At 47.0% G+C, this 12,380-nt stretch overlaps 1 protein-coding gene across 2 annotated transcripts in view; it reads right to left on the bottom strand.

Moving 5' to 3' along the window:
* Positions 1-5,365: 5,365 nt before the first annotated feature.
* Positions 5,366-12,380, bottom strand: part of GRHL3 (grainyhead like transcription factor 3) — a 62,110-nt gene continuing 55,095 nt past the window's right edge. For both annotated transcript variants that reach the window (XM_055000082.1, XM_055000081.1), the window contains exon 16: positions 5,366-6,343. In XM_055000082.1, coding sequence (XP_054856057.1) covers positions 6,229-6,343 — 115 coding nt within the window. In that variant the 3' untranslated portion in view covers positions 5,366-6,228. The remainder of the gene's footprint in view (positions 6,344-12,380) is intronic.

Below are 12,380 nucleotides of genomic sequence, written 5' to 3' on the forward strand. Positions count from 1 at the left end.
TTATTCATTAATAAAAGTGCCAATCTTTGTTTAAGAAGTCCAACAGGCTGGACTCTGATTTTGTTCATTAGGCCAAGCCTATTAGTTCTAGGAACAGTAACTGACAATCCCCCACCCCACTCACTTCATCTAGGGTTGAATTGGCCTGGGGGAGGGGGTTGCTGTGACAGGGTTTTATTATTTTTGTTTAGAGGTGTTACCTTTGATGTTTACTGATTTGCAAAATCTTCCTCTAAATTGTAGGGTGGGGGGGAGAAGGAAAGAGAGAGATGTTGCCATTAAAATGGGCTTAGAGTTCTCTAGAGTTGCCGACATCCTGGAGAAAAAAAATGTCTTGGCCCTTTAACAGGGGCTTGATATCAGGTTGCCAACCTTCAGGTAGGCCCCAGAGGTCTCCTGGAATTACCAACTGATAACTCGACAACAGAGATCTATTTTCCTGGAGAAAATGGCAGCTTTGGAGAGTGGACTATATGGCATCATGCCCCACTAAGACCTTTTCTGTCCCCAATCTCTGACCTTTCTAGGCTACACCTCCAAACATCTAGTAATTTCCCAAGCAAGAGTCAGCAACCCTTGCTTAATGTGTGGAAAAGGTCAATGGATGACAGAACTGCGCCTGAAATAACAGTCCATTAAGCCTTTGTTAAAAGAGCAGGACATTTTTTTCAGCAAGTTGCCAGCACCGTGTTTATTCTGCACATACTCAGGAACACTTTTGTGTGTTATTTCTTGCACATGTCCATACTGGTGACATAGGTCTACTAGGTTTTTGACACAGCAGCCACTCCAGTTGCTTTAACAGCAGCAGATATTCATCAGGTACAGGGCTTCTTTCTTTCTGGACTTGGGCCTTTGAAAGTACCCTCCCTGAGTGAGGAAATTAAGGTGAACCTATTTTCCTTATCACTTTATTTCCAAACCAGGAAGAAACTTGCCAGGCTCCATTTCTGCTGGCCAGGCTGCTGTTAAAGACACAGAAGCAGAGCCAGTAAAAAAAGCAGAGCCCTTACAGCAAGAATGGGCTGCTGGTTCTCATTCTGCTCTTCTGGTCTGCACACGGAGGTGGGGAAAGAAACAGAACCGGACAGTCCAGCCCTTATCTCCAGATTAGAAGGTGGGGAGGCCTAGGAGCCAAAGATGTTTTTGTTGAGCCAAGTTGAATTGGTAGCAGAAGCCCACATAAAGGTGAAGCCTACAGAATGGTGTGTGCAGTCACTACAGAGAGGCATCTCTGTGCAAGAGCAAAGGGTCACATGAGCCCCCCTCCCACTTCTGCTGCAGGGAAAGCAAAGGAGCGAGGGGAGGGGGAACCTTCTCTGTGGCTGCAGAAGTCTCTGCTCCTAGGAAGGGCAAGGGGCCGTCACCTTGGTCCTAGTAAGGGCAGGCCAGAAGTGGAAGGGGGTTGGAACACCTTTCCTGACTTTTCAGGTTAGGAAAAAAGCGAAGGTAGTGACATGGCAGAGAGCTATAAAATGACGTATGGCAGAGAAAGTGGACAAGAGGAACTTTTTCTCTGTCCTGTGTAACACCAGAACTTGAGATCACCCAATGAAATTGATGGACAATAGATTCCTGGTGGGCAAAAGGAAATACTTCTTTACTCAACAAGGAATGCAGGGGAGGGACTCGCTGCCAGGGAATGGAGTGGTGGCCACGAGCATGGCTGGCTTTGAAGAAGGGGTCTGATCGCTTCATGGAGGAAAAGGGGGACCTCACTGCTTACTAGCCATGGTGACTAAAGGGAACCTTCATGGCTGCAGGTAATCTACCTCTGAATGTCAGTGCGAGGAGACATTAAAGGAAGGCCGTAGACTCTACGCCTTGTTTGGCCTTCCAGGGCAGCTAGTTGGTTGGCCGCTGTGTGAGACAGGATGTTGTGCTGTTCTAATTGTCTCCTAAGCTGCTGCCTTTTCGTAGAAACAATCAGATACGTTCTGCGTGTCTTAGACTCTCTGTGCCTGTACTGATCCTGCCTTGAATGTACCAGTTTGTGCCGAGTCTTTATCATCCTCAGACCTTCCACCCAGGCCCCATCACATTCAAACACTCGCTGCTGAAGAATATCTGAGCAAAGGTTACCTTGAGCACCGGCTTTTGGGAGGAAATAGAAGATAAACAACTTTAAGGCAGTCCAAACCGGCCACCTCCTGGCATTCAGCGGGATACTGCTGCTTCTGTGAGAGTCAGGAGCCCTCGGACGTCACATGGGGTTAGCCATGTGACTAGTGGTTATTCCTGTCACCTCAAGAGTTGCATGCTTACCTTCAGAAGAACATCAGTGGGTTCTAGGTGAAAAGTGAAGCATGCCGTTACTTGTTATGTAGGATGGACCTCGCCCACATGGTCTTCTTTGAAGAAATGCTCCTTGGAAGCCATTCCTTGTGCTTCCAGCTCTACCAGGTTCTCTCATAAATTGTCCCATGAGCCCCTCTCTATCAGATGGTGTAAGTTGGCCTAGAATGGCATTAGGGTGGCTTTCACTGAAGCCACATTTAGAAGTACTAAGGGCCCATTCAGAAGACCAAGTGTGAATGCAGAGGATGTGGATTGAGCTCACACACGTGCAGTTTTGCACTGAGCAAAGCAGTTGAGTGAATTCCCCCGTTTGAATACGAGGCCGCAGTGTGTCCTCCCAGAGATCAACCAGAGCTGGAAGACAAGCAAGCTACTTCATCTCTCCAGCAGAGCCTCTCTGCGAGCCGATTTTAACTGGGATTGCATTTGCAAGGCACAAACGGGGCTGCTTCCTTGGTGTGCTGGCTCTTTATTTTGGATCTTCCGTGCCCCACCCCATATGGATGCGTGTGTGTGTGTGACAACACTGAGTTTTTCAACATAATTCCAAGGTGAAGGACAGGCAGGCACTAATGTGTCTGGTGGTCTGATTTAAATCGTGATGAGAAAAATTGCAACCTGCAGTTTCTCTGAAGTACTCGCATATGTGATCCTGCAAAATAAAGATTACGGAGAAGGACAAATGCAGGAAGCGGTGCATCAGAGGAGCTTCTGTGCCCATCCAGTTTGGATATGCTGTTCATGTGCAGAAACGTGGCTTTCCCATACGCCTCTGGGCACAGAGCCTTTCTCTGCTCCCCTCTCAAATATGAAACAGAATGCTGGGCGGTAGCAAGGAGTCCTTGAAGTTCTTTTCTATGACCAAGGCCGTTTCCGCACGGCTTACCTGAACCCGGAACGCTGCACAACATGCCGAAAAAAACGCGGAAGATCGCATTTTCTTACGCAAGTTTTGCGCGACATTGCACAACATTGTGCAAAACTCGCGCAAGAAAATGCCACCTTCTGCGTTTTTTTTCAGCATGTTGCACAGCGTTCCGGGTTCAGGTAAGCTGTGCGGGAACGGCCCAAGTATCACAGCTTTGCTGAATATCCATCCATAACAAAATCTGTAAGTGTTCTGAGTTGGGGTGGGGGTGTCTTTCAGTGTATCGTTTTGCTTTTTGTGTTCACAGCAATCTGCTATTGCTTCAAGAGTGTAACACCCCCCACCTGCTCAACTGTCCTTCTTCCCCAACTAATCCCAGCCAATCCGAGATCATGATACTATGCAGCCTATCCGATCTTGCGGTGCAGCAACATCATGAAGCCAGTTTGGAATGAGGGCAAGCACATTGCTCTTGGTGAATGGGTGTTGCAATAATGAGGACATTTCCTCCCAACATTAAAGATCTCTCTTCCAATCATTAGAGTAGATGGGGCAGGGCTCATTTCGAGGGGGAATGCGCAGGCATGCAGTTCCGGCAGTACCCCGAAGAGATCACGTCAGGTGGCCCTGCCCACCTGAGTCTCAGCCATTTTGGGCCCATTTTGTCCTGTATTGGGGCCGAAACGGCCCAGATCGGGCCTCTAACGGGTGGTGAATCACTCTCCTTCTCAGCAGCAGCCCGATCCTGACCATTTTGGGCCCCTTTTCAGCCCCTTTTTGCCATTTTGGGCCCAATTTTGGCCCTGAATGGCCAGGATTGAGTCCAAAACAGCCAGGATAGGTGATATCAGGGGGTGTGGCATACGCAAATCAGTTATGCTAATGACACATTTCTGGTGATGTCAAGGGGTGTGGCATATGCTAATGGGTTATACTAATGAGTTCCTCCAGCATTTTTTCTCCGAAATGACCCCTGAGATGGGATGTATATTGTGCTTCAGGGCAGCAGGGAGGCAGAATGTTTACAAAATATGCTTCCCGTTTTGGCTCAGTTTGACTAATATGATTATAAAGTGATTGTAGATGTCAGGCCCAATTGTAATCAATTCATTCTTGCCAGATAAATTGCTGATCAGCAGCCACCACTCTAAACCTTTTTACCAAATAAGACCTCCTTCCTTACCCATCACTTTTAGTTCCAACACTACTAGGAATGGCTTATAGCAAGGCTCACCAGTGAGGTTGTCAACCTCAAGGTTGGTCCTGGAATCCTCCCAGAAATACAGATTACAGAGATCAGTTCCCCCCCGGAGGAAACAGCCGTTTCAGAGTTCAAACTCTATGATAACCTCCCTTTTAAGGCTCCGCCACAGAAATCACCAGGTATTTCCCAAACATAGTAATGAAATATATCCCAAGCGACTCCCCTCACAACTGGATGTTACTGTCCTAGAAGCGCCAGGAAAAATCCCATAAAATGCTTTTAAAAACCCCTAAAGCAGTCCCCCCCCTGGTTTTTTCCTGGGTCTTCTAGGGAATGTGTGAACTATTCTGCAGCAGGTAACAAGGTACCGTCTGACAGGGAGGGCGGTCTAGAAATGTGATAAAAAATAAAGGTACTGGTAGCTCATGAGCTATTTATTGGAGACTCCTGGCTTACAACACAACCAGGAGAGCAAGGTGATGCTTTCTAAAGAGGTCTTCCTGAAACCCACAGGCACGTTATGAAGTGCTATCCATTCTGCTTCCTCTATAGGCAGTCCCCACCCCTTAAATAATCAAAGGGCCAAGCTAGAAGTGATGAGTTACACTTGAATGGCAAGTGAACAGACTCAGAGCCAAGCTACAAGAGACGAATTACACTTGCCTGGCAAGTGAACAGACTCACGTGTATTCCTCCCTGTTCACTTGCCATTCACTTGAAGTGGAGCGCAAGTGAAAGGCAAGTGAACAGGGAGGAATACAGGCGAGTCTGTTCACTTGCCAGGCAAGTGTAATTCGTCTCTTGTAGCTTGGCTCTCACATGTATTCCTCCCTGTTCACTTGTGCTCACTTGCACTCCAGTCAATCACTATGTCTGAGTCTGTTCACTTGCCATTCAAGTGTAACTCGTCACTTCTAGCTTAGCCATTTTTACTTTAGAAGTGCACTGAGAAACAAGACTCCTCCACGTTTAATGCTGATGCTACATCAAAGACATTTTTTCCTGTCTCTGAGTTTTTATTACCATGGAATATACAAAACAAAGTTACAAAAATGAACAAAACAGAGACAAAAACCCACAATCAAACAAATTCACTGGGGAAATGTGAAGCAGCCTGGTTTTGAAATGCTCTAACTTCCTCCATTTGTGTTCAGTATAAAACAAAATATATTTATACATACACACACACACACACCTTTATATATATATATATATATTTATAAAATACTAAAAGGAAATTGGAAATGTATAAAACAGTCACTTTCTCCAGGTGCTTCTTCTTGGGGATATTTACAACCAGTTGGAAAGGCAAGGAGTAAGGCACTGAGATCGTGTGTGTGTATGTGTGTGTATGTGTGTGTCTTTGGCAATGATCGGATGCAGTTCTGCCAGTCTTATTCGATCCAATTTGATGGTTTTGCATGACTGGTAGGTCCTCTTTTTTTTTTTTTACCTACCAAGCCACGAGAGCCAGAGGCCAACAGCCATCATCATATCTTTCATCTGCCTCGGCAACTACCTGAAAGAATGCATCAGTTTCAGAGTATGGGACTTTGAAAGAGGTCAGAATGCATGGCCTGGTAGAGGTGTGTATTAATAATTATAATTAATAATAAGGTATAAAATATCAGCAACAACTCCACAGAGAGAAGTTCCACATTCACATTGAGCATGGATGATGTAAGGAGGGCCTCTTAGCAACCACAGCCCTGCAACCGAGTCTCTCTCTTTCTCTCGCCCTCTAATGGGATTGTGTTTGTCCAACACACGGAGTCGATGGTTTGGGCTGGGGTGTGTGTGTGTTGAACTCCTCAGCTTTGTAAGCGACATTTCGACAGCCGCACAGCCTTCAGAGTCCTTAGAGCTCCTTGAGGGTCACTTGGAACTTGTCTTCAGCCTCCACCACGTCCAGTAAAAAGGCCATGTGGTTGCTGTAGTGCTGGATGATGTTGTTGTCCATATTAACTAGGATTCTGGAGGAGAAACGGAGAGAAGAAATGGTGAGTTCAAAGCTATCCTTTTGGATATGTAGAGGGGAGAGTTCTACACGAGGATCCTGAGAGACCCAGGTTCAAAGACCCGCTCTATTTCTCCTGGTGAATTTGTGACCGAGGAGAGATACGAACTTGGGAGCTCCTGGGGCTTGCTCTCAGTGCAACTAAAGCATGCCAGTTCCCAGTTTAAATGTCATCTTGACCAACGAGCACTGCACCCTTTCATGCTAAAATGTAAGGAATGCCAGCCACCCCCAGACACAGGAGGGAGAATCCCAGGCCCACAAAACCAGAAACCAGGTAAATTCTTGCCATATTTTGCATTTTCTGAACTACACAGATGGTTGTCAGCTCTCACTCCATCTTCACTGCAGAAAGGTGTATTTTGTACAGATCTGTAGCTATAGAAGCACTGAGACAACAAAATTTAGGGATTCCTCGTGTTGTAGTAATCTTTGTCCATTAAAAAAGAGGGAAAGCCCTTTTGGTTCAACCACGGTCGCTACAGTGGAATGATGGCATAATAGGCTGTGTGGACAAGATAACCCAAGATGTGACTGATCATGACAGAGGAGCAAAATCTAATGATTTGTGGATATAGCACAGATTACAGAATAACCTTTTATCTCTGAGAGCCAGTGTGATGTGGGATTCAGGACACCTGAATTGAAATCCTCTAGTCAGTTGCCATCATGCCAACATCCTCCCTCCCCAAATACTAGCCAGTTACCTTTAATGCATTTACTGTCAAACATTCTCCGTTGCCACTCTACTCCCAGTAGGCAGCTACCTGGACATCCTCCTCATAACAAAATTGTATTTATCATGTGACAAAGGCCTTGATCGCTAGATCTCATGAGGCTGGATGCAGGGCCACGTAGATCCCTATATATGGCTGGAGTGATCAGCTGGATTTGGTGGGAAACCTGTTGGCTAAACTTGACCCACCCCAAATCTGGATTCTCAAAACAAGTGCCCCCACCCCACCAGTAACTCCATCTCCTCCTCCAAAGCCCTGCTGAGCTGCAGGTTGCATCAGGCGCACCTTAAACTCTGCTCCCTGCTTCGTTTTTCCAGCAACAGGCTTGGACTGGGGCCAAGGAAAATAATGAGCTCATCTTCCAAGCATTGATTTTGGAACTGGGCGGGAGAAGGGGAGACACTCAGGGTGCTTGATTGTATCTCACTGGCAAGGATGACTTTAAGAAAAGAAAGGAGAAAGGTTGCCAGCAGTGGAGACATTCCGCATCTGTCAGGCAAGGGGAGAAGGCTGTGGTTTGGTGGAGAAGACCTGAGGCGGTTCAGAGATGCAGCTGTTCTTTTCAGAAGTCATTCTGGAAAACCTCCGCTAGCTCATTCCCAGGGAATTAAGCTCCCCCCACTTCCCGGAACAAGAGGGCCTCTTGGCCAGTTCTGCAGATGAAACAGGTCTCTGATGAGAGAACCCAGCTTGGCAGTGAGCAAGTCCTCAGAGAAGAAGAACAAGCAAGCTCTCGCCAGGTTCATACAGATGTTTGTTTTGAAGCACTCTGACAGCAGGTTAGATTCTCACGCTGCCGTCACACTGCTTAGGCTTAGGGTTACCAACCTCCAGGTGGGGTCTGGAGATCTCCTGAAATAACATCTGATCTCGACGACAGAGATCAGTTCCCTTGGAGAAAATGGCTGTTTTAGAGGGTAGGCTCTAAGGCATTATACCCCACGCTCTGAAGCCTCCACCCCCCAATCCCCAGGAATTTCTGAACCTGCTGTTGGCAATCCTAGCCTTCAGGTTGCAACAACAGTGACAACTTTTTGTTGTCGTGGCCAGAGTGTGGAAGGCCCGAATTCAAATTTCAACTGCAGCCATCAAATTTGCTGGATGAACTTGGGCCAGCTGCATTCTGCCTGTCTCTCAATCTCATCTACCTTGCAGGGTGGCTGAGAAGGTAAAACAGGGCAACACCCAAGTACACTACCCTGAGATGATTGGTGGAATGGCAGAATGCCAGTTTTATAAATACTTTACAACAGGCAACTAAAGATTAGCTAGACTGTAGCAAGGAATGTGCCCTGGGCCGTTTCCAGACAGCTTACCTGCCTCCGGAACGTCGCGCCACGTTGCGGGGAAAACGCGAAATATCGTGTTTTCTTGTGTGAGTTTTGTGCGATGTTGCGTGACGTCCCGCGACGTCGCACAAAACTCACGCGAGAAAACGCGATATTTCGTTTTTTCCCCGCAACATGGCGCGACATTCTGGAGGCAGGTAAGCCGTCTGGAAACGGCCCTGATCTGGGCCGCTTCCACACGGCTTACCTTTTGCAAAATTGCGCGAGAACAGTGTCTTCCCGGTGCGATTTCGCATGCGAAGACGCTGTATCCCGACAAAAGGTAGGCCATGTAGAAACGGCCCTGGATAGCCCAGGTAAGCCTGATCTTGTCAGATCTCAGAAGCTAAGCAGGGTCAGCCTTGGTTAGTAATTGGATGGGAGACCTCCAAGGAAGATCAGGACTGCAAAGGCAGGCGATGGCAAACCACCTCGGTTAGTCTCTTGCCATAAAAATCTGGCCAGGAAGTCACCATAAGTCAGCTATGACTTGAGGGTACTCTCCACCACCAGTAAGGAATGTAAATGAAAAATATTAAACATCACCTTTTCTTTTTAATTCAATTTGATGTTATGCCTGTACAAAAGCAACTATGCAGAGTGAAGTGCTCATTAATTTATTTACATTTAATAAGTTAATCAGCCAACAATTCTTTAATAGGTCAACAGACCTACATGAGATGTCACTGGAAGAAGATAGGGAGGTGGTTTGATAGAGTAACAGTGGAATCCTAAGCAGAGTTACTGTTTAAGTCCACTGAAATCAGTGGGCTTGCACTGGAGTAACTCAGTTTAGGATAATTGTAAAGAGTCCAGTAGCACCTTTAAGACTAACCAAAGCTGATTCCGTACACGTTGGATAATGCACTTCCAATCCTCTTTAGAGATCATTTGGAACTGAATTTTTCGAGTGTGAAACAAAAAATCCACTTCCAAACGATAGCTAAAGTGCATTGAAAGTGCATTATCCAACGTGTGCGGAATCAGCCCAACTTTATTATAGCATAAGCTTTTGAGAGCCACAGCTCTCTTTGTCACATGCATCTGATGAAGAGAGTTGTGGCTCTCGAAAGCTTATGCTACAATAAAGTTGGTTAGTCTTAAAGGTGCTACTGGACTCTTTACTATTTTGCTACTCAGACTAACAGGGCTAACTCCTCTGGATCTGTTTAGGATTTTACTGAAAATGTATTTGTACTTTAGAATGAAAAATGGAAGATGTGTATTCCAGGTTTTTGGGGAAGGGAGGGGGTGGTGATGCTGGAATAGGGATGCCAGTCCCCTGCCGAGAGTATGGGATCCCCTGCTCCCACCCTCTGCCCCCCCCCCTGCTTACTTGGCTGGTGGGGGTGGGGACTGGGCTGCTGCGGGCACGAGGGCACTCCCACGCTCTGCAGCAGCCAGATTCAGGCCAATTATGCCCCGATTTGGGCCGAATCGGGCCCGAATCAGGATGCTGGCTTTAATGGGGAATTAGACAGATACATGAAGGGAAGTACAAGTTGGGAAATTCCTGGAGATATTGGGGCAGAGCCTGGGGAGCTCAGAAGGGATGTGATGCCATACAGTACACCCTCCAAAACTGCCATTTTCTCCAGAGGAACTGATCTCTGGAGATCAGCTATAATTTCAAGAGAACTCCAGCTCCTACCTGGAGGTTGGCACTCCTACATGTGCTCTGTTTGGCAGCCTTCCACTGGTCTGACCCAGCAGGGCATCTTAAACCACTGAACCCCCCCTCCTGCCTTTTTGGAAACTGTGCAGGGGTAGCCGCACTAGTCTGTGTCAGCAACAATAAACCAGAGTCTTACAGCACCTCAAATACCAACAGTGAGTCTTAAAACTTTTGTGGATTAAAGATCATGAAATCTTTGCAGGAATAAATGATCGGCAGCTTTTAAGGTGCTGCTAAACATCTTCTTCTTAAGGAAGCAGCAGGTGCCTCCTTCCCATTTCAACCTCTGACTGACTAATTTGAGGCGGGTGGTTTATTTCCCCCCCTCCATTTTGTGTTGCTGGCTTGATTTATAAATTTGAGCATGTATACAGATTTAATTACAGAGCAATGGAGATAATGAGCTTGTTTGTACACAAAGGAACTCCCCACCCCCCTCTCTGCTTAGCTTGCTGCTTCCCAAAGAGCTTCAGCTGCCTGGAGTTTCTACTTGAAGGCACAGAACAGGTAAGAGGGAAACTCTCAGTCTCTTTCCCGCCCCCCCCTCCCAAAGGCAGAACTTGGGGCTATTTTAGCAAACACAACTAAGTGCAATGCAGATAGAAGGAAAATCCATAAGCAAAAACCACCTAATCCCTTTTATTAAAACCAACCAAAGGGAGGAAAAAAGATGATTTGCAGGAGGGGAATTGGCATGGTGTTTTTTTTTTAATCCTAGTGATTCTCAACTTGGCTGGAGAGAACAGACAGGCCTTCTGTTTCTGTGCCTGTCCCCCAGCCCCTCCTGGCTCTCTTCCACCACAAAAGGGAAGGATCCGCAGGCAGAGAAAGGGCTAATAATCTCCTCCAGCGCAGCAATCAGGCTCTAGAAACGCTCTGCCCAGCACCCAAGTGGCAAGACTCTCTGATGCAGAGCAGGCGAGGTTGCTCTACACTTTCATGCTGCAGCATGGTTAAATGTGATATCGGTACAGGCAAAAGGAACTCTGCTGTGGGAACTCTATACACCCCCAGTGTCTTGTATAAATTGGCCTGGCCTGTGCAAAGCATGTAGGGTTACTAATCTCAATATGGGGTTTGGAGTTCTGGAATTACATCTGATCTCCAGAGAAAAGAGATCAGCTCCTTGGAAGGAAATGGCAGCTTCAGGGGGCTGACTCTGTTGCATCACTTCCCCGCTAAGCTCCCTCCCTCCCCACAAATCTGCCCTCCCCAGCACCACCCCCAAATCTCCAGAAATTTCCCAAGCCAGAGTTGACAAGTCTAGCTACATGGCAACCACAAGCCCTTCATGCAACCTAAATTCCCCCATACACCGAAAAGCGCTGGTCCAACTGCTTTGGGTCAGGATTTGCTTTAGCACTGAAACCAGGGAGGAAGAACATGGGGTGAGTGCTTTAGCCAGGGACTCTTTCTAGATTCCGGATCCCCCCCCAGGCCGAGGGTGCATAAACTGTTTGGGAGAGATGTACCAATGCAAGCTGTAAATCTGGGCTTTCATTAGCCAAAGAAATCAATGGCTGCATTTGACCAGTGGGGTCTGGCAGTTCCATCATTCAGTGGAGGCCTTGCTGCTGGTTCGTGCAGGTGGTCATATGTGGAGGGGCAGTCCCCTGTGGCTTCAAAGGGTTGGTTGCTGCTTCCCTTCAAACAGAGCTTCCAAGTAGCATGGCCGGAGCTCCTCTTCTTCAGAGGACCGTCCTCTTGGGGGGGGGGGCTGTCCTTAGAAAAGACTAGGTGTTTCTGTCCAATAAAATCAGCTGGAATGGCATGGGGGAGGGCTGAAGAATTTTTTGGGTAAACATTTGAGCAACAGGCTGTCCCTCAAACAGTAGATCTCCACCTGCTGTAACTGACAGAGATACTCCTAGGGGGAGATGTATTTACATTTTTAATTATTTATTTCACTTTTCTCCCCACTCAGGACCTAAGGTGACTTGAGTTGTTCTCCTCCCTTCCATTTTATCTTCACAACAACTCTGTGAGGTAGGTTGGGCTGAGAATGTGTGCCTGGCCCAAAATCACCCAGTGAGCTCCCATGGCAGAGCAGGGATTCACACTTGCATCTCCCAGATCCTAGTTTCAGGTCCAGTAGGGCCTTAAAGATCAACTAAATTTCCTTACAGATCTACTAACTAAATCTCCCTTCATCAGCTTTGACTCTTGAAAGCTCATACCCTGGAAATCTGGTTGATCTTTAAGGTACTTCTGGAATCAAATCTTGCTATTCTGCTACAGACCAACAGGGCTACC

The sequence above is a fragment of the Eublepharis macularius genome, chromosome 15, assembly GCF_028583425.1.
Source record: "Eublepharis macularius isolate TG4126 chromosome 15, MPM_Emac_v1.0, whole genome shotgun sequence".
Classification (NCBI taxonomy): domain Eukaryota; kingdom Metazoa; phylum Chordata; class Lepidosauria; order Squamata; family Eublepharidae; genus Eublepharis; species Eublepharis macularius.